Genomic DNA, 20363 nt, shown 5'->3' with positions numbered 1-20363 from the left:
ACCTGAGGATGCTTCCATATCAAAATGACTAAACATGATTTTCATTTCTTGAGAAGAAGATATTTTCCAATATGTTTATATGTAAAAAATTTTTGATCCCCCATTGTGGTCCCGCCCTATCCCCGGGGGTCATCATTTTAACAATCTTGAATCTACACTACCTGAGGATGCTTCCATATCAAAATGACTAATCATGGCTTTGCAGTTCTTCATCAGAAGATACCTTCCTATACATTTCTATTTCAGACATTGATCCTCCATTGTGGCCCCGCCCTACCCCCGAGGGTCATGATTTGAACAAAATTGAATCTACACTACCTGAGGATACTTCCAAATAAATATGATCAATCAGGGCTTTGCTGTTCCTGAGAAAAAGATTTTTAAAGATTTTTCCTATATATTTCTATGTAAAACTTTGATCCTCCATTGTGGACCCGCCCTATCCCCCGAGGGTCATGATTTGAACAAACTTGAATCTACACTACCTGAGGATGCTTCCATATAAATATGACTCATCATGGCTTTGCTGTTCTTTAGAAGAAGATTTTTAAAGGTTTTTCCAATATATTTCTATGTTAAACTTAGATCCTCCATTGTGGCCCTGCCCTACCCCCGAGGGTCATGATTTGAACAAACTTGAATCTACACTACCTGAGGATGCTTCCATATAAATATGACCAATTAGGGCTTTGCTGTTCTTGAGAAGAAGATTTTTAAAGGTTTTTCCTATATATTTCTATGTAAAACTTTGATCCTCCATTGTGGCCCCACCTACCCCCGGGGGTCATGATTTGAACAAACTTGAATCTACACTACCTGAGAATGCTTCCATTTAAATATTAATTATCATGGCTTTGCTGTTCTTGAAAAGAAGATTTTTGAAGGTTTTTCCTATATATTTCTATGTTAAACTTAGATCCTCCATTGTGGCCCTGCCCTACCCCCGAGGTTCATGATTTGAACAAACTTGAATCTACACTACCTGAGGATGCTTCCATATAAATATGACTCATCATGGCTTTGCTGTTCTTGAGAAGAAGATTTTTAAAGGTTTTTCCTATATATTTCTATGTTAAACTTTGATCCTCCATTGTGGCCCTGCCCTACCCCCAGGGGTCATGATTTGGACAAATTTGAATCTCCACTACCTGAGGATGCTTCCATATAAATATGACCAATTAGGGCTTTGCTGTTCTTGAGAAGAAGATTTTTAAAGGTTTTTCCTATATATTTCTATGTAAAACTTTGATCCTCCATCGTGGCCCCACCCTACCCCCGGGGGTCATGATTTGAACAAATTTGAATCTACACTACCTGAGGATGCTTCCACATGAGTTTCAATTTCCCTGGCTTTGTGGTTCTTGAGAAGAAGATTTTAAAAGATGCTATTAATTTTTCACTAATTCTTTATTATCTCCCCTTGAAAGAGGGCGTGGCCCTTCATTTGAACAAATTTGAATCCCCTTCACCCAAGGATACTCTGTGCCAAGTTTGGTTGAAATTGGCCCGGTAGTTCTGGAGAAGAAGTTGAAATTGTGAAAAGTTTACGCCAACGACAACGAAGACAACACCAACGACAACGGACAAATTTTGATCAGAAAAGCTCACTTGAGCCTTTGGCTCAGGTGAGTTAATATATATATATATATATATATATATATATATATATATATATATATATATATATATATATATATATATATATACAGGTAAACTTCGTTGTCTCGACATCGACGGGACCATCGGAAAATGTCGAGATATCCGAGGTGTCGAGATATCAGAGTTGAGACTTGACGTCCAAGATTTCACTGCATAACCAAACACATACATGTGTATAAGCTTATTATACGTACATGAATTCAATATAGACTGTAGGTCAACTTATTTCAGCAATCCCTCTATTTTTATTAAAAATCTAAGAAGTTATTTTTTAAAATCTTATTTATAAAACCTGTTCTTTCTCTTTATCGAAATCATTCTAAATTTTTGTAGTTTTCCATCCAGCATTCGCGTGTTACTTGCTTTTTTGTCAGAACAGGATACGAAATGCGCTCTGTAAACTTCGAACCGAACTGTAAAAACATGATAAAGTCGACATCCGAGATACGAAAACATATTAAATGCGTAATCATTTTTTTTTCTTATTTCATTCAGGAAGAATGTGCATTAATATTATTTTTTTAAGAGATATGTGTATCTAAACTAACGTAGTGATATTACAGATGCATGAATTACGGATGATTCGGTTAATCTTGTCGTTAATCGATTATTTCCTGTTGAATGCATTTTAACTACAAAATATTATTAGAACATCGTTTAATTCTTTCGTTTGAATTTATTCAATATGTTTATTATTCTTTGTAATTTAGTTATCTTTTTCAATTTTAAAAGTTATGTTAGGTTTCGACATAAATAAACACCTGTAAATTAAGCAGAATCGTGTAGATTTAGCAATGATATTACCCAAGCTGAACATTAAGCAATTAACGTCTCAAAGACGCCGAGGGGGCTTGGGATTCACCTACAAACACAGTCTATAGAATTAATTAAGCAGCGTGCAGTCAAAACATGGGTGTGAAAGGTGTGAATTTTTGACGACGTCGAGATACCCGGAGCCGTCCGTGCGTGACGAGCGACCCTATCTGACAAACAGTTAGGTTCAGTGGAGCAGAAAATTGCCGATGTCGACATATACCAGGTAAATTTTGCTCATGGGACTGTGAATATACGTCGAGATAACCAGGGTTGTCGAGATTACCGAGGTCGACATATCAGAGTTTTTGCAAATCATTTATATAGTAAATACTGCCGTGACCGCGGACGGACCTCGACATATCCCAGGTTGTCGACATATCCGATGTCGAGATACCGAAGTTTACCTGTATATATATATATATATAAAAGAATAAAGCCTTACTATCAACATCCACAACATTATGCAGGACTTCATTAATTTTGTTCTGGTAGGGCCCAGTCTTTATCACAGATATGTAGAGGAATGATATCAGTTCTTGTAATGCTGACATGGAACTCATGAACCGTGACTCATTTAATGGAATGTGGTTACAGTTTGATGCTTTCTGAGCTGCCAGAGCACTCTGAAATACATAGAGATATCTTACTCTCTGCAGAGCTTTCATAGAATAAATTTCTAAGTCCTTTATTTTAAAGATTAATTATAGATAATCAGTGACCTTTTAAGGGAAAAAATCATTATTGTTCGCACAAAAAATTTACAATATGTATAAGAGATTGTGTATGACTGGCATGAAAATAATTTGCAATTCTGCGAACTTAACAAATCTTTAACATATTATTTTACTCTTTAATGAAAGCATAAAATAATGTTTGATTAAATTAACCATCACCAGATTAAAGTCAAAAATATTCTGTAATTTTGACGCTGAAATATTAAATATGTTATCATCTATCAGCTCAATACTATGCATAATAGATTTCTATCTGGATATAGAGAAAATTAAAGGATAATAGAATTTCATACACATTTTAATATGTAAATCAAAAAAAAAGAGAAAAATTTTAAAGACAGGAACATAAAAAATATAGACTACTCAGTTTTTATATGAAATTCAATATATCTGTAGTAAGTGAAAATTTTCAAAGTTTGTATATAAAATTACAGAATTTTGAAAAAAAATGCATGTTTTAATAAAAGTTCAACTGTACATGATATAGTGGTTTACAGAATATTTTTAATTTATACAATACCAAGAGGAGGTTACTGTGCTCATCATAGTTCTAATGGAAATCAGCAGCAAAGAAAACACATCAAATTCACCGCACATTTATTATTTTTTTTAAACTTAAGATACAGTGTTACAAATTCATTATAGTGATAATAATTTATGTTAATCTACACTACAAAATTGTGAAGTGACTTGTGAAAATTCAAAGCTTAATACTCTTTTAATTAATCAAAATAAAATCAACGATATTAAAATTAATTAAAAAAAATTAAAAAAGCATTAAATCATTTATAAAAGCTTTACTACATTAATTAATTAAAAGTAGTAAAAAAAATAAGCAGATCAGTTATAACCAGCATATTAATGTAATGCACCAAAAACATCTAAGCATGTTTGCAAATACACCCCCCCCCCCCCCCAAAAAAAAAAACAAAATCTCCTTCTTTGTTTTTGGAGTACCAATTAATCAAAAAATTATTTGAAACTCTTTGTATAAAACATATTTAAATCCATCTCACAAATATGTCATTAAACAAATCCCTCTCTGCTAATTTTGGTAGATTTATGCTGTTATAACAGAGTGTGACTAGCAAAGAAAAAGAGGGATTATACTGGTTCCCATCAGGGAATTGCCTTAACTAGTTCTTCCAGATCTTTGACCACACTGTGTATGAGACTGTGCTGGAGTTTATCGAGCTCATCTGCCCAGACAGCAAGGGAGGGGAGAAAGATATGGAGGGAAGCAGTCACCACACGCTCTGAAGAATCCTTCAGGGATGCCCATAGTAATTCACAACCCTACAACACCAGGCAATTACAGGATCAATAAATCATATAATTTGTGTAGTTTTATGTATTTACTAAAACATTTTTTGTGAGATACAAGAACCCTAGGTACATGAAGTATTAACATTTTAAATACATGCAAATATACTTCCTATTATTCATGTCTGCTTTATGTATTGCCTTTCCTTATCATGACACAATTACATCTACATTGTAAATGTAGCAATCCTTTTGCATAATGCTTCAGTATGTAAGAGTTGTTACTTGTGTGTATTTGTCAGTATGTAAGAGTTGTTACTTGTGTGTATTTGTCAGTATGTAAGAGTTGTTACTTGGGTGTATTTGTCAGTAGGTAAGAGTTGTTACCTGTGTGTATTTATCAGTATGTAAGAGTTGCTACCTGTGTGTATTTGTCAGTATCACAGATAAATCCAAAGAGAATTCCCAGACTCCGGACCACAGCCTCTCTCACTTCCGCCTCCTTATCCTCAGCCATCATCTGCTGGAGCATCGACAGAATGAGCGAGCTCAAAATCTCAGTCTGAAAAAAAATTTAAATTAGATAAGTCAAAATCTCAGTCTGAAAAAACATAAATTAGGTAAGTCTGAGAAAAATTAAATAAGTCAAAATCTCAGTCTCAAAAAAAATTAGAATAGATAAGACAAAAATCTCAGTCTGACAAAATAAAGGATCAGACAACTGAAAACCTAGTCAATGGAAAATAATTGCCTGGAAAAGAAAACTCAAGTTCTTAGAACTACTGTGTACTTGTAAGTAAAGCAATGTTTTCTCAACTAGTGGAGGTATAAACAAAGGATAACTTACAGGTAAGTAGGATGCCAGTGCGCCACATGCTTCAGCCACTAGGATTCTTCTCTCTGGATACTTGTGGTTTATCTACATGTATATGAATTATTTCTTTGTTTTAGAGATAAATTACCTCAATGGGAGATATGGGACATATTCAAATGGAAAAACTGAAGTAACAAAATCACTAACACGCGTGTACATATAAAATCAATATTATTGTTTAAAAATACAATTATTATATGCTGTCACTGTAATGTTCTTCATGTTTCACAATTTTTTCTTACTCTTGGAATACATTTGAAAGAGTAACTACCTGTTCCCAACACTGAGGAAGGAGTTCCTCCATCAGACGAGCACTTCCTGTGTGTTGGGCAAACGCCACACAGCCTGTCATGATCATCTGCCTATAAAAAATATCAAACTAAAGCACATGTCCTGGTAATTGATCTTAAATCATATTTTTCTGCCACAGATTTATTTTAGTGCAAGTATTTGGGGTTTTTTTTTTTGCAGAATTTCTGAGATATTTTCATTACAAAGTTACTTTTGACTAAGTTTTGAGACAATAAATGTTAATCACAATCAGCAAACCTTTGTTCTTCATCTGGTTTTTTGATCAGATTAAAGAGAATGTTAAGGAGCTTGTCTCTCTCTTTAGAGTCTGTATGGAGCATGGCAGTGCACAATATCAAGGGAATTAACTCCTGTCAAAAAAAAAAACAGTCAAAGACTTGAATAACTAAGTCATGGAAATATTTTGTCTTCATTACCGGTAGACAGATTTGTCTGTATAATAAACTGTAATTTTGTTATTTTAAATTCAATTTTAATTTACTATAATACATGTATTCAAATCTTAGATTCAATTTTAATTTAGTCACAAATAAAAGTAAAATATGATGATTTATTGTACTTCAGTATTCTAGTTTTCATTTTTATTTTATAGAATACTGTGAAATTACTAATTTTCATGAGGGGTTAATTTTCGTTGTTTTCGAGGTATGAAGAGAATTTATGTCCACCACAAAATATAATTCTTCACAAATATTACAACTCAGCAATTCTTCATTCACAAAATCAAATCCCCAAGAACCCATATTTTTCCCTCAAACTACGACAATTTGACCCCAAGAAAATATATGATTTTACAGTACCTGTATCAGTGTTCTAAAACTCTGATACTTAAATTCATTTCTTTGAATACCAAAAAGAAATTCTACCTCTCTTTTAGCCAGGAGTACATTGGGGACTATATGAGGAAGACAGCGTGCCAACATAGTGACGATGTGGTCTCTGTCAGCACCAATGATTCGGGACACCTGTCAAAAAATAAAAACATAGGCTAATAAACCTCCTACATTGAAAATAAAAACAAAATGCAATAATATATGACACATGTAAATTATCTTACTTAACAAAAAAATAAACAATTATATCTTATTTTTGAAACATACATTTACAGCCCCTCTAGACGACTCAATAGTCACTTACCTCATGTACAATACGATTATCTTTAGAAACATGGAAACAAACATCTAAGAGAGCTTTTCTGAAAGTGGGTGATAAATGCCTGAAAAATCAGAAACATTCAGTTATGAATTCTCTAACATTGCCCTGGTTTCGTTTTACATTGTATATCATCACACTTTTATAAGCATTGTTTATATCCAGTTCTTGGACTAATGCTTTGTTCACTTACCGCCCTGAGTCATCGTCTGGATTTTCTTTACTGGAACTTTCTTTTTTGTCAGGACTTTTATCACTTATGCTATGGTCTGAATCTATGACAACAAAGTCATGTGACCCCACACTCATGTCTTTATCATTAGACTGGTCCCCTTCTTTCACAGTTTTTGCCTCACTTTCACAATTAGTGTCCATCATTGACTCACCATTCATAGTTCTCTTATCACACTCTTCATTACTATTCTCACCAACACTAGGGCTTTCCACAGCCACTGTGTAATCTATTTCCTGATCAGACAATTTTGAAGATTTCAAAGGAGCAGAATTGTGTATAACCTGGTTTTCAGATCTTTGGCTAGAAAATTGAAAAAGAGTGTTTCAGATTAAGTTCTATCAGATATCCTTCACGAAGTGTGTCCCTATCTGTATGAAACCTACCTAGTTTTACAAGAGAACTTACCATTAAGGAAAATAAATACATTTATGATTTTTTTGGAAACTCCTTAACTTAATAACTTTGTAGAAAAAATCATTGTGTAATAATATACATATACTTCAATAAATTAACTAACAAAAGAAATCAAAGGATGAAATATATTGCAAAGAAAGTGTTGTAAAATGAGGACCTAACTAACCTATGGAACTGAGTAATCTGTGACATCAAGTTCTGGTTTTCTGTTCTTAAGATTGAAATCTGATTTTCAAAATCAGCAATATTTGACTCCTGTTAAAGACAGCACAGAATGTACATACCAGTATTAATCAAACAAATGAAACAAAGATACAAGTACTTCTACATTTAATATACATATATTTTCAAACCCTATTTCAACTTCCAAAAATAACTCTGCCCCTCTAACCGTCCCGTTTCCTCTTGCTGTACATACCAGGTAAGATTCCCAATATACCCCTGCCCCTTTAACCATTCCATATCCTCTTGATATACATACCAGCTGAGATTTCCCAATATACCCCTGCCCCTTTAACTGTCCCGTTTCCTCTTGCTGTACATACCAGCTGAGATTTCAGATCATTCCATTCTTCCTCCCTCCTCTGATTTTCCTCCAGATCCAGATCTGCCTGACAGGAGAAGTCCTGAGTTTCAGTTTGTGGGACAGCATGGCTCCCGAAATCTTTGTACAAATGTAAGAGACTTGGTGGCCGAGCCCTGTTTAATCCCACATCATCCCAGTCTTCAAAATCCTAACAAAGCACAAAATTAAAAGAGATGGTGTACACTAGGATTTTATGAAATAAAAAATTAGATTCATCTCAATTTGTAGCTCTGAGATATATTTGAGAAAGCATTTTTTGCAAGATAAAACTTTAAAAAGTTCTGTCATAAGTAACACATCTTAAAGTTGTGACAGTTAACAACAGACTTACCTGATCTTCATTCTCCTCTGAGAAGGTGACAGCTGTGAGTTTGTAGTTCTGCTGTAGGAGGAACTCATTAATCAGGAAATTAATGGCCCTCCTCTCTAATGGTTTAATGGCCTCCTCCTGTCCCAGAGTGACCACACCCTCATTTACCTTCTCTGTTGATCCAAGCTCATTCTCTGCATAGTAGAATTTAATGAATATTTGTTAACAAGCTGAGCTACCATATATTAAAATTTTGGCAATATTTAACTGCGTAAAACTTTTAATCACAACAGCATTTGAACAAAAACTGCAAGTTTTTCCTTTAATATTTCATGCACATACCAGTACTGTATTTTTTTTATATTTTAAAATATGTTGACTACAAAAATTACTAATTTTTACCTGCTTCTTTTGTTAAGCTTGCTCGAAGAGATTTGATGGAATCTTGTGCTTTTCTAAGTTCAAATTCCAGAACTAAACAAAAAATAAACATGAAATGAAATGGATGATATAAATGTATGCAGTACAGCATTTTCAAACCCCAGCATATATCTTTCAGGAGACAATATTTAGAATGCTAAACAATGATGCCTCATACCTAAGTGTACATGTATTTAAATGGCTAGAAAGAAGCAAAAACAAATGGTATGAATGGTCTAACACTCGTTACTCAATTTGTTTGCACAACCATTGCAGTTATCAGACTACATCTTTCAAAAAATAATAATTCAATGCTTAAATTGTTGCCATAAATCAGAACATTTATACTTGCTATTGTCTGATTAGACAGTAAACACAAGTGTTTTTTTTTTAAACAAAAGCCAGACATTAATATCACATATATCATGCAAATTATGCAGGAAAATTCATGCAAAGCTAAATAATTTCAAAGATTATTCATAGGTATAAAATTAAATTAATGCTATACTTATAGATACTGGTAAATCCCTATTGATAGGATCAATCAAACTGCTCACACATGTACCAAATTTAAATATTCAGGTATTGTATCTTTTTTGATTCTTGTTGATGTGGTCTATTTGAACATCCTCTATTTCATCTGCCACCCCAATGTTATATATCTGTGTGTTTATTCTCTCTAGATGTCAACTAGATACTCTGTGTATGCTTATTCCTATCAGAACCATCTAGATATCATCTACAGGTGTTCTGTGTGTTTCCATTAAAACCCCTTTAGATGTCTTCCATATAGGTGTTATATGTTATGTTTATTTCTATCAGAATTCCTCTAGATGTCACCTATTGACACCTATAGTTGTTATGTGAATGTTTGTTTTATACCTGCCACTCTTTCATCCACCTGTCCACCTCCATCATCTGAATACCGGGCAAAGTCCAGAGAATCAAATGTCTGTATACTGGATGTTCTATCTGTTGATTATTATCAAATGGAAAATATTTAAACATTGGATTTTAAAATGTCTATTTTATTTATATCCTAGTAAAAAATGCATGCTGATATCATAAAATAATAGATGCTATTTGAGGAAAAAGCAAAGCTATACATATTTTTGCTATTTAAATAAATATAAAATTTGAATTAAAGATTTATCAAATTAGTCAGAAAGGAAACAAAAGCAAAGGAATCAATTTTATCACATGACCAATCATGAAAAATACTTAAGATAGTTTGGGACTCCAAAATCTATCAAAATAAAAAAAAAATGCAAGAAAATTTCATCTTAAATATTATCATGACAATCCATAAAAATTACTATGCTTGATTGAAAATGTGTACATGTTATCACTTTATAAACAGCTATTTATGACATGTACGGCTTTACTACATTTTCATATTTAATCCCAAACTTGCTATGCACAGTAATCAACCTTATACAGTAAAACACGCTTATAGTCAGTGAATACGCTTATAACAAATTGATGCTAATTGATATAACAAATTACGTAAATAACAAAGCAAAATTGTCCGTCCCGGCCTGGCACTTCATTATAAGTGTGTTTTACTGTAGTGAAGTGACATGGACAAACAATTTTGATTCATTAAAAGAGGGTCATTCAAAAAATATGTAGACTTTCATCATGATAACTTTTTCATTTAACATCATGTAAATACCAGATTTAGTCACATATTTTAACAATAAATCCAAATAATTTGAATAAAAAATTTGAAATATGATATTTCAAAATTATTTTAAATTTAAGACTGTGAAAATGGGGTCATGCAGCCCATCAAAGTTTGGTAATTTACTAACAATACATTATAAAGTATTTATTGTCATATCCCTGTAAAATAGGGCTAAAATGAAATTAAATTTAAACATTCAAGTAGAGTATTGTTTCATCATTTCACATTCCAAACTGTGAGGTAATATTTTGCTCTTTTGAAAAGAAATCAATTACAGAAGACTGGTAGTCCTCCTGGAAAATGACAAAAAGATGTTGCATGATCCAGATCCAAAACAAACTCTGAAATGCACGTGGAAGCAGGAATTATATAAAGTGACCTATGCATTTGTGTAAAAATGGCAAAGGCAGTTTTTGAGTAGTACATACTCTGTATATAAGGATGATTTATCAGACCTGTGAGGAAACAGATTATTAGTAAAAACCTGGTCAAAAAGAGTTAGAAAATGTCACGGAAAGTGATGGGTGTTTGGGAAAGCTGAGTTACACAGTGAAAACATCTAAACATTGGTGATATAAACAATTCTAACATAGCAACCTAAGAATCAAGTACGTGAGTATTCATTTTTAACGAGCGGTCAAGGCACCACAAACTGTTCATGACATTATATTTTGATGTTACAATGTTGTTAAGAGTGCTCCATGGTGTCAAAAAACATTGGTTTTAAAATGTAGTACCATGAGTTCGATTTGAACAAATGGAATGCAACTGCAACTCGAGTTCATAAACAAAAACATTTTTTACAAATGATAATGTCATCTTAAATTTCTTAAAAATGATAACAAAAGCAACTTTGTCTCCATATTTTTTGAATGACTGTTGTAAATGAAATTTGTTAATTCATAATATGTTTAACCAGAAGTCTCTGATGAGACTGTAACTCTACTGGTTTGTACTTATAACAAAGGAAGATAAAAGTAGCACTTGGACGTGACACTTTGCAACAGCAATAAATAGAATAATGATCCTTGGTTTAGTCTCTTTTTGTGGCAAGATTTATTGCAATCAGACTAAAACTGTAGGAGGAGTAGCCTTTTAAAAGAACTTTTCAGAAATTTTGATTTTAGTAACCATGGCAACATCATTCAACAAAAAAAATAAATAAAGACAATTATGTATCTCAGTGTAGTTTAATTGTGTGTCAAGTTATACTGAAATCAGACTTAAAATGTAGGTGGAGTAGGGTTATGAAAGTATTTCAAGGAAATTTCAATTTTTTAATAACCATAGCAACACTGTTCATCAAAATTAAAAATGGATACATAGAATTATGTATCTAAGTGCAGTCTACTTGTGTGCCAATTTATACTGAAATCAGAATAAAAATGTAGGAGGAGTAGTATTTTGAAAGTATTTCAAGGAAATTTCAATTTTTAGTAACCATGGCAACACCATTCATCGAAATCATAAACTTATAAATAGAATTATTAATCTTTGTGTATTCTACTTTTGTGCCAAGTTATACTGAAATCTGATCAAAACTGTAGGAGGAGTGGCGTTTTGAAAGTATTTCAAGGAAATTTCTATTTTTAGTAACCATGGCAACACCGTTCATCGAAATCAAAAACCGATATACAGAATTATGTATCTTAGTGTAGTCTATTTGTGTGCAAAGTTATATTGGAATCAGATCAAAACTGTAGGAGGAGTAGCATTTTGAAAGTTTTTCACAGAAATTTCTATTTTTAGTAACCATGGCAACACCGTTCATCGAAATCAAAAACTGATATATGGAATTATGTATCTTAGTGTATTCTACTTGTGTGCCAAGTTATATTGAACCAGACCAAAATTGTAGGAGGAGTAGCGTTTAAATAATTGTTTACAGACAGACAGACGGACGATGGACACCTAACTATTGCATAAAAATGCAGTTTCCTTTGTGTCATACTACTAAAGCAATGACATCACCAATTTCAGTAAACTTCTGTAGCCTGCCTCAACCATACTGTATCATGTGTCTCATGTTGAAATTTTTTGTCACATTTTCATGACTAAGAAAAACTTTTAATTGAAAATTTCTCAAACTTTGACAACCTTCCATACCACAGGATTGAGATTCTGAACTTTTTGGATATTTCCTGGACAATCCAAGGCTTTTTTTAGTGACTAAAGATTATGTCACAAACAAAGGCATGTTTAATGATGATACATGTATATGTTAGTTCTGTAGTAGAGAGATTACAGAAAATTCTATTTTGTAAATCTTGTCAAGTAACTAGTTGCTATGCTTAAATGCTTAAGCCACCATGTTACTATGTGTGCAAAGTGGATTGGAGGTTATAGTGAGCACAGTGAGCTCAATAGACTAATGTGTAAGAACAGAGAAAATTCGAATTAAAATCTGTATAGAATGGGTGGACTTAACTGGCCAGAAAAAATACTGTAAATTAAAGTTTCATAAAATGTTTATTTCTTTCCATCACATAAATCCCCGATATCTTAACCGTGTATTCATGGTAAAGATGTGAATTTAAAACGCTCTTTTCGAGGTAAACTAAATAAATATCGAAGGCATGGTGCCTGAAGATTTCTTGAATATCAATAGATAATCAGGGTCACGCGTTTTTCATCGTCTGAATACATAGTCAGCGCATGTTTGTCGGCTGTTCTTCAGAAAACTGTAGTTGTATATTGAACAAAATAATGTCATATTAAAAGGAGAAGAGCCGACAAACGTGTGCTCACACTTAATTTAACAAAAAACATGTTTAAAACAAACTTCTCATTTCCATTGTTATGACTTAGTTAACCTTGATTTGACTTTGATTGACCTGTTAAATATTACAATTCATCATGTGATGTCCACCTGCGAGTGTACTTGTGAAAACAGTTACATTGTATTCTTCAACCTTACCTCGATCTAAATCACATCTTTGAGTGTGTTTGGTTGCCGTTTTCAGAATTTAGCAAATTAAATGTTGTTTTAATTTTGCGTGTCCACACATTTTTTTTTTTAATTTCATATTGACATCACTGTAATATGCCATACACATATTCGAATTTCTAGAGAGAGAGGGAGAGAGAGAGGTCAACAATGACGCCGATCAATAGGCCCGCCTTCTATCAATATTGATTATGTGACCTAAAAACCACTCCAGGTACATGCCAAATTCCGGAAGATGACACTAATTTATCGTTGCTTCAATTTTGATTCATGGCAACAGGGCATTGCTTTTGTACAAATGTTCTAAATAATATAACCATGTATACGTAACTCTTTCTATTGCTTGTAATATATTTTGGATTCACTTCACTTACAGCTTGGTAGAGTAGTCGCAAAAAGATCCAAAATAGGGCATTAAGTCCACCCATTCTTTGTAAATTTTTCTGTGAAACCTTCCCAGAATTTCTTCGCTACCAGGATTCCATGCCGAAATGGTGAATAAACAATCAACCAGTAATCATGTATTAAGATTTAGTTCTTGCAGAGAGCTTAAATGAAACAAAAAGTAATTGCATCTACTCTACAATGCCTTTCTTTACAAAATTGCAAAGGGCCTATTTAGACTCAATTAGAGAAATGCAACTTACATACAACATCATGTGACATCACAGTCTGTATGTCTCAAGCTGTTGAAGTTGAAGAGGTGGATCAAAGTTTAAAGTGTAAGCTATGTAAATGTTTCTTTTAAAGGTGTATAACTGTGCTCCCCCCAGCAGTGGCACCGTAATACATATTATATATTTTACATGGACTAACAAAAATTTCCTTAAACAATGTGTGGATCTTAACTCAGATTTTCTCCGTTCATACACATTATCAAAAGAGCTCGATTAAAGAACGGTGCTTGCTATTATATGTAAACAGGATATTTTATCCCTTTCTGGCTTTTGGGCAATTGGTCAAAAACTTTGTGATAAACAGTGATAAACATTCAGATACCTAACCTTCAACAATTTATGCACATTTAGTAACAACAAAATAATTACGCAGTGATGAAGTTCCAAATTCGTCTTTTGTACGCTCAAAATTTCCCGGGTTTGAAAAATAGTCTCGGAGTCGTGGGATTTCTCTTCCGGTCTCTAAGAGCTCTGTGTGAAATTCAAGGGCTGTCAAAACAAAATTCTCCTTCAAAAGGCTTGCAGCAAGTGAATCTAATGAAAGTTCATGGTGTTCACTTGCTTTTACATCTTGTGATTCAGTGTTAACTACTTCTGTAGCCGCAATCACTGTACTTTCATCGTCTTCATCATCCAGAAACGGATTTGTGTTGGGAACGTCCGCCATATTTTTGTCACGTGACAGATTTCAACACACACCTTCTTTCCCTCATTGAAAAAGATCCTATTCGGATAAGTATGGAAACAAAACTTAAGATTTATTTTCAGAATGTTTCCTATTTTTTTTTTTATTTTAACCTGATTTTATGTACGATTAATATTTTAAAAGAAAATATTAATATTTCAGTCAGCTTAATTCAGAAAATACATTGTCTATCACATCCGACTGTAAATATTTATAAAAGTTAAACTTTCATTGTTATATCGATCGAAAAATATTCGTAAAGCAAAAAGTAACAATAATCTTTAATAACAATAAATAAACAAACAACTAAAATTCTGAAGGACATACAATAAAGTTACTTTATTGTACATGTATGTCCTTCAAAATGTAGCGTTGAATTTCTTCTATAGAGTGGGAGTGATCGACCTTTTAAGGGGTGATAAATTAAAAATAAATCCCCTTTACTGATAATTAGACATGAAAAAATCTATCTTTAAGACAATTTTTCACCATTTTCAAAATTTTAACAATCGTTGACAGAGGTGTAAGTTGGAGCGTAGTGGGAACAACAACTCTGGATAGAGAATTCTGACCAGTGTTGTTCGAATCAATTTTCTCTGACATTCATATATGTTTACGATGAATTCGACTAGTATAACTGATACTGCCTTATAAAGATTACCATATATTCATCAATATTGCAAGTAAAAGTAATCAATCGATCATTAGAGGTACGCTTAACTGGCTGGAAAATGGGTTCTATAGCTACTTAGCTAGTCCATCTCGCCAATTTATTTATAGCTATATATCATTCAACAGTAACTTGTGCATAAACCACTTTCCGCTTCACAGATATAGTACACCCTGCTCTGTCTTTTATTTTCAGTTCAAAATACCACCTGTAAAGTTCGCTTACAGACGCATTGCATATCTGACAATTTTGTTCCGCATTTTCATAACTATATAAACAGATCCTAATTAATTCTCGATCATCACTCTATCTCTTGAGACTTGATAATGCTAACAACTGCTATAATAACTGAATTTATAAACAATAGAACTTCGTTAAATTCTAATTTTATATCTCTTCGTTTAAAACTTTTCTACGCGATGTTCTAAAGAGCGAGGAATATTTATTGCTACTCTTTCGAAATTAGCTTGGTTTTATTGTCCTTTTCGTCTGTCTCACTTGACTGTCAGTAAATTTTCTTTTAAATTTTAATAGTCATCAATGGAACTCCATATATGTTGAAGTTCGCGACTTATAGATGATCAGTGAGTTTTTAACATTTGCATTGCCGTCACAGTTTTCTCCAGGGCTTCGAAGTTATGAAAGCCTATCATGTGGGATCTATTTTTTAAACATACATTTTATTGTATGATAAATTAATTTATCGTAGAATATTAGCAAATACTAGTAAAGTTGGTCATTCTTAATTTAGTAGCTACACATTTTATGGATTTTCAGTTGAAAGATAGATGAATAAAAAAGCCCTTATTCTCAATGAATACTCAAGAAGAAGTACCTATATGATATTTAAACGTGTACATTCCCTATATTGGCCAAACTTGCATGGATGAAGTGAAAATAAAATGCAAACTACCAATCATGATTAAGATGAGCACGCACTGCGTGTAATCTTCATTCTAGGTAAATGTTCAAGTTAATATTCCTCAAAAGCAGGTCCATTTTTCACTACATAATTTTGTTTTAAGCAGCTCGATTCCTAAACATCTAAGCAGTCAACTTGAGTAAAATGCGGCATTGCGGATACATAAAGGCTTGCATTTAAAAATGGACAGTTTAACTTATTATAAATACTCAGGTGGAATAAATATAATTAAACACTAATTCAATCTTTTGGCCAAGATATGCCTTCTTTTAATCATATTGAAGACATATTAATGTTATTTTTTTTTAAATATATATTTAAACACACCTATCATTTAATAAAAAGGAAATAATCTCGAATATTGCGTATCTTCAAATCAGTTGAAAGGGCCATTAAAAAAATAAGCTTTTACGGAAGTTGAATTAACTTCTTTTGATAGTATGTGTAATAGATTTAAATATTGAACTTAAGTTGATTTGGCGCTACGTGCACAGGTAAGTAAACAATGAAAAAGATCTACGGTATGTAGATGTACCGGTATGTCAAACTAATACATCTATATTTGATTATGACACCTTTACATGTGAGGAAATAATGTGTAGATGTTATCGATGACAAGTGTGCCAGTTCATAGGAGATAATTTCAGTACAAAGGTTACTTAAGGACAACGATCGCCAAATTCTGTAAAAACACTCCACCCTTCCAGAACAAGCCAGACATACAGATAAACTCTCGGTAATGTGCCTAAATTTCTACAGACGTGTTTTCAACAATGAAATGGGGAGAGGGCTTACTTTTTGATGACCTTCATAACTATCGGTTGATTAATATTATCTCGATGGTGTATTAACAGGTATTCGTAGTGTTGATTTACGATCAATAACTATGAGTGTAAATTACCAAACAAATCCAACTGCAAGTGTGTTTAATTCATGTCCTTTATTCTTTTTATGTGCGTGTAAAGTTCTCGATTAACAATGGCTGCTCACTTTAGACTTGAAAGTTCCTGAACGTATTTTATTGTAAATTTTGAATTTACCAGTTGGCAGAAAATACAAAATTTTCAATATGACAAGTGGTCATATTTAAGCATTATTTTAGCATTTGCTATCACCCGATAAATTCAAAATTTACAGTACTAGTATGATAGAGGTATAACGGATATTTGTTCTCATAGACACAATTCATAAAGCATCGCTTGCGCTGCTCAGTTGAGTAGTCTCGTTCAACCAGACACTCGACTGTCTCCGTGAACTCCGACCTACAGACCTACTTGTCGGACTGTACGAAGACAGTCGAGTGTCTGGTTGAACGAGACTACTCGGTTGAGAAGTTGCGGAGTAGGCACGTGACATTGTTTCAGCGTTGAAGTAGAAGTAACGAGTAAGTTGCACCGTTGAACAACTATAGATCAACGTTGAGGTTTAAACGTTGAAAGCTCAAAGTTTTTACAATTTTTAAGATGCTAAACATTTTAATCGTTGAAAGCTTGTTGATATATAAAAATTGAGACAACGTATGTTTTGGTCGATATTTCAACATTGAAACAGCTTTCAGAATGCACATTCAACGATGGAAAAAATGTAATGCGCACAATATTTTCAATGAACATTGTAATTAGTTGGTATTTATTGGTAGAAAAAGTGCTAATTAGTTTACCAATATTAATGCGCTATTGATTAATTTAATTCAAAACGCATTTTATCTTTTCAGTGTCTATTATAAGCTTTATTTAAATCGAACAATCTACGATACTACTATAAAATTACACCACTCTCTAGGTTTATCTCCCTTTTATAGATGACGGAAATCCCATACGACTTTGAACAATATTACTCTTTATCATTTGTAGGCCATGAGGATGTGAACATAGACTTTATAAGTTTTAAAGAAATACTCCCAGCTATCTAGATATAAAACTCTGTTAGCAATGCAGTTTTTGCTCTCTTACAGGATGCGAAGGAATGGATGATGCCTCGTTTAATTCAGCCCAGCACTTTGTACTGTGTACAATTTGTGATGGAAATGCTGAATTCCATTGCAATTCATGCCATGACGACCTTTGTCAAATCTGCAAGAAAGGGCATCTGAGAAGCAACGCCACCAAACTTCACGAGATCGTAAGCTACACCAAAAAAGGAGAGGAGAAGGATCCACCGGAGGAAGTATACGAATCCAAAGACGTTAAGAAAGAGACAACATCTTTGACAAAAACAAGTCCAGCGAATTCGGATTCAAACACAATAGACTCAGCATCTGTACACGAAAATGAAACGATCAGTGATGAAAAGAAAGATTTATCCCGTTCTTTATTCTCAGGTGTAAGGCAGAATGCTACGGATGTTTCATTAGCTCAGTGTGTCATCCAAAACGAGATCACAAATACATCAGCGACTTGTAATACAGAAACGAACGAAGAGGGAACATTTTCACCTCAATGTGTTGTCGGAGCAACAGCTATTTCAGAAGTTATCGAAAATAGTCCAGCTGTCGACAACCCAGATCTAACGTCTGCACAGTGGCCTATTCTCGACAAATCTGATGAATCTTCCGACCTCGTCCCTTCATTAACGTGGGAGGCAACTGTCCGTCTGCCAAACCACACTTCTAAGTCAGGATGCCATATTTCGTGCGCAGGGTCAAATACAATGTGGATAAGTGACATGAGTGGTTCCCTTATTCTACTGGATTTCCAGGGAAACGTTCTTGAAAATATACAAACCAGAAGCGGTGCTGGTTTTCATACTCTGGCACAAGATGGGCTGCTTCTTTACACCGACATGGAGAACAAAAGAATTTTGAAAGTGCACTATGAACAAAAGATTTCAGGTGCATTTAAAACAAGCCTACGTTTGAAGCCTTTCAAGAAAACGGGGGATTGGACGCCACTTTGTATATGTTCCTCGCGCTATACTGGCGACCTTCTTGTTGGGATGGTAAAGGAGCATCGAGCAAGGATAATGCGATACGATTCCATGGGGAAAGAGAAGCAGGGAATCGAATTTGACAGTAAGAATGATGCCCTCTATGGTCTTCCTCAGTTTGTGACAGAGAATGCCAATATGGACGTAATTACATCAGACAGAACGGAACTGGTGGCGGTGGATATTACCGGCGGTAGGAGGTGGATCTATTCCGGCGCAGGTAAAACCGGATCCGGATTCCTTCCTGCTGGGATATGCTGTGATATGCTTCTGAACATTGTTGTTTTTGATGTGTTTAGCAACAATGTTCACTTGGTGGACAAAGATGGAAATTTTCTGTCGCGTCTCTTGGTTCTAGGAAATTCGTGGATACCACAAGGACTGTGTTTTGATGAAGAAAACCGTTTGTACTGTGGTGATCGCTCAAAAATTTTAATATACACATATGAACATGTGTGATTCGAAATTTGTTTGTAACTAAACAAGGAAGAGGATACACTCCTGTGAGTCACAGATGTTTTATGTCAATAAAAATTTTAAAAGTTAGAGGGGTTAGCTTGTTAGACGTGGAATACAGGGGGAACCTTAGGCCAACATTTTTTTATTTTCTGTTTTACGGGAATTTTTTTCAAAAATTTGAGTCGGGGGGTCGAAATAAAAATAAAAATAAAAACTCAAAATTTAAGCAGTCGGTCAGAAAAATAAAAATAAAATGAAAAAATGCAATAAAATTTTTTATTTTTAATTAATTATGGAACTTTTTTCTATGACCTTAATTTATTAGGAAAAAAAGTGTTATTTGAAAAACTTATGTATACAAAACACAAAATTGGTACTGCTAATGTGCTAATGAACTATTTTAGATTTAACTTTCTCTTAGGTATTAATATTTGGGGCAGGGGTGCATTTCTAGTATTAACAGCTTGCAGTTTCTAACATTAATGCAAATCAAACATACAAATCTATTATAGTCTTCTCTCAGATGTCAAATATCAGTGTCACCACAGTAAAACTTATAGGACTTATGTCACACCCTTCATAAACTTTTCAGAATCTTTTATTTTTCGGTATTCAG

At 33.5% G+C, this 20363-nt stretch overlaps 2 protein-coding genes across 2 annotated transcripts in view; one reads left to right on the top strand and one right to left on the bottom strand.

The window, feature by feature from the left end:
• LOC133172095 (RAB11-binding protein RELCH homolog) overlaps positions 1 to 14759 on the bottom strand; it is an 86779-nt gene extending 72020 nt beyond the window's left edge. Inside the window, exons 1-15 of the mRNA XM_061306903.1 lie at positions 14456 to 14759; positions 9658 to 9747; positions 8758 to 8829; positions 8377 to 8549; positions 8005 to 8193; positions 7626 to 7714; positions 7004 to 7345; positions 6796 to 6874; positions 6525 to 6623; positions 5896 to 6008; positions 5618 to 5708; positions 5320 to 5391; positions 4894 to 5034; positions 4341 to 4505; positions 2918 to 3098 (exon numbers count right to left, since the gene is read on the bottom strand). Of these exons, the coding sequence (XP_061162887.1) occupies positions 2918 to 3098; positions 4341 to 4505; positions 4894 to 5034; positions 5320 to 5391; positions 5618 to 5708; positions 5896 to 6008; positions 6525 to 6623; positions 6796 to 6874; positions 7004 to 7345; positions 7626 to 7714; positions 8005 to 8193; positions 8377 to 8549; positions 8758 to 8829; positions 9658 to 9747; positions 14456 to 14753 (2194 nt within the window). The 5' untranslated portion in view covers positions 14754 to 14759. The remainder of the gene's footprint in view (positions 1 to 2917; positions 3099 to 4340; positions 4506 to 4893; positions 5035 to 5319; positions 5392 to 5617; positions 5709 to 5895; positions 6009 to 6524; positions 6624 to 6795; positions 6875 to 7003; positions 7346 to 7625; positions 7715 to 8004; positions 8194 to 8376; positions 8550 to 8757; positions 8830 to 9657; positions 9748 to 14455) is intronic.
• Positions 14760 to 16988: 2229 nt separating this feature from the next.
• On the top strand, positions 16989 to 19787 carry LOC133205715 (uncharacterized). The gene is made up of 2 exons (XM_061341580.1): positions 16989 to 17099; positions 18318 to 19787. The coding sequence occupies exon 2, from the start codon at positions 18329 to 18331 to the stop codon at positions 19745 to 19747; it is 1419 nt and encodes a 472-aa protein (XP_061197564.1). The 5' UTR covers positions 16989 to 17099; positions 18318 to 18328; the 3' UTR covers positions 19748 to 19787.
• Positions 19788 to 20363: the final 576 nt, after the last annotated feature.

This window comes from Saccostrea echinata, unplaced genomic scaffold (assembly GCF_033153115.1).
Source record: "Saccostrea echinata isolate AGI-Se365-2 ecotype Australia unplaced genomic scaffold, CSIRO_AGI_Sech_v1 ptg000054l, whole genome shotgun sequence".
NCBI classification, from domain to species: Eukaryota; Metazoa; Mollusca; class Bivalvia; order Ostreida; family Ostreidae; genus Saccostrea; species Saccostrea echinata.
This window is presented reverse-complemented; position numbering and strand designations above follow the sequence as displayed.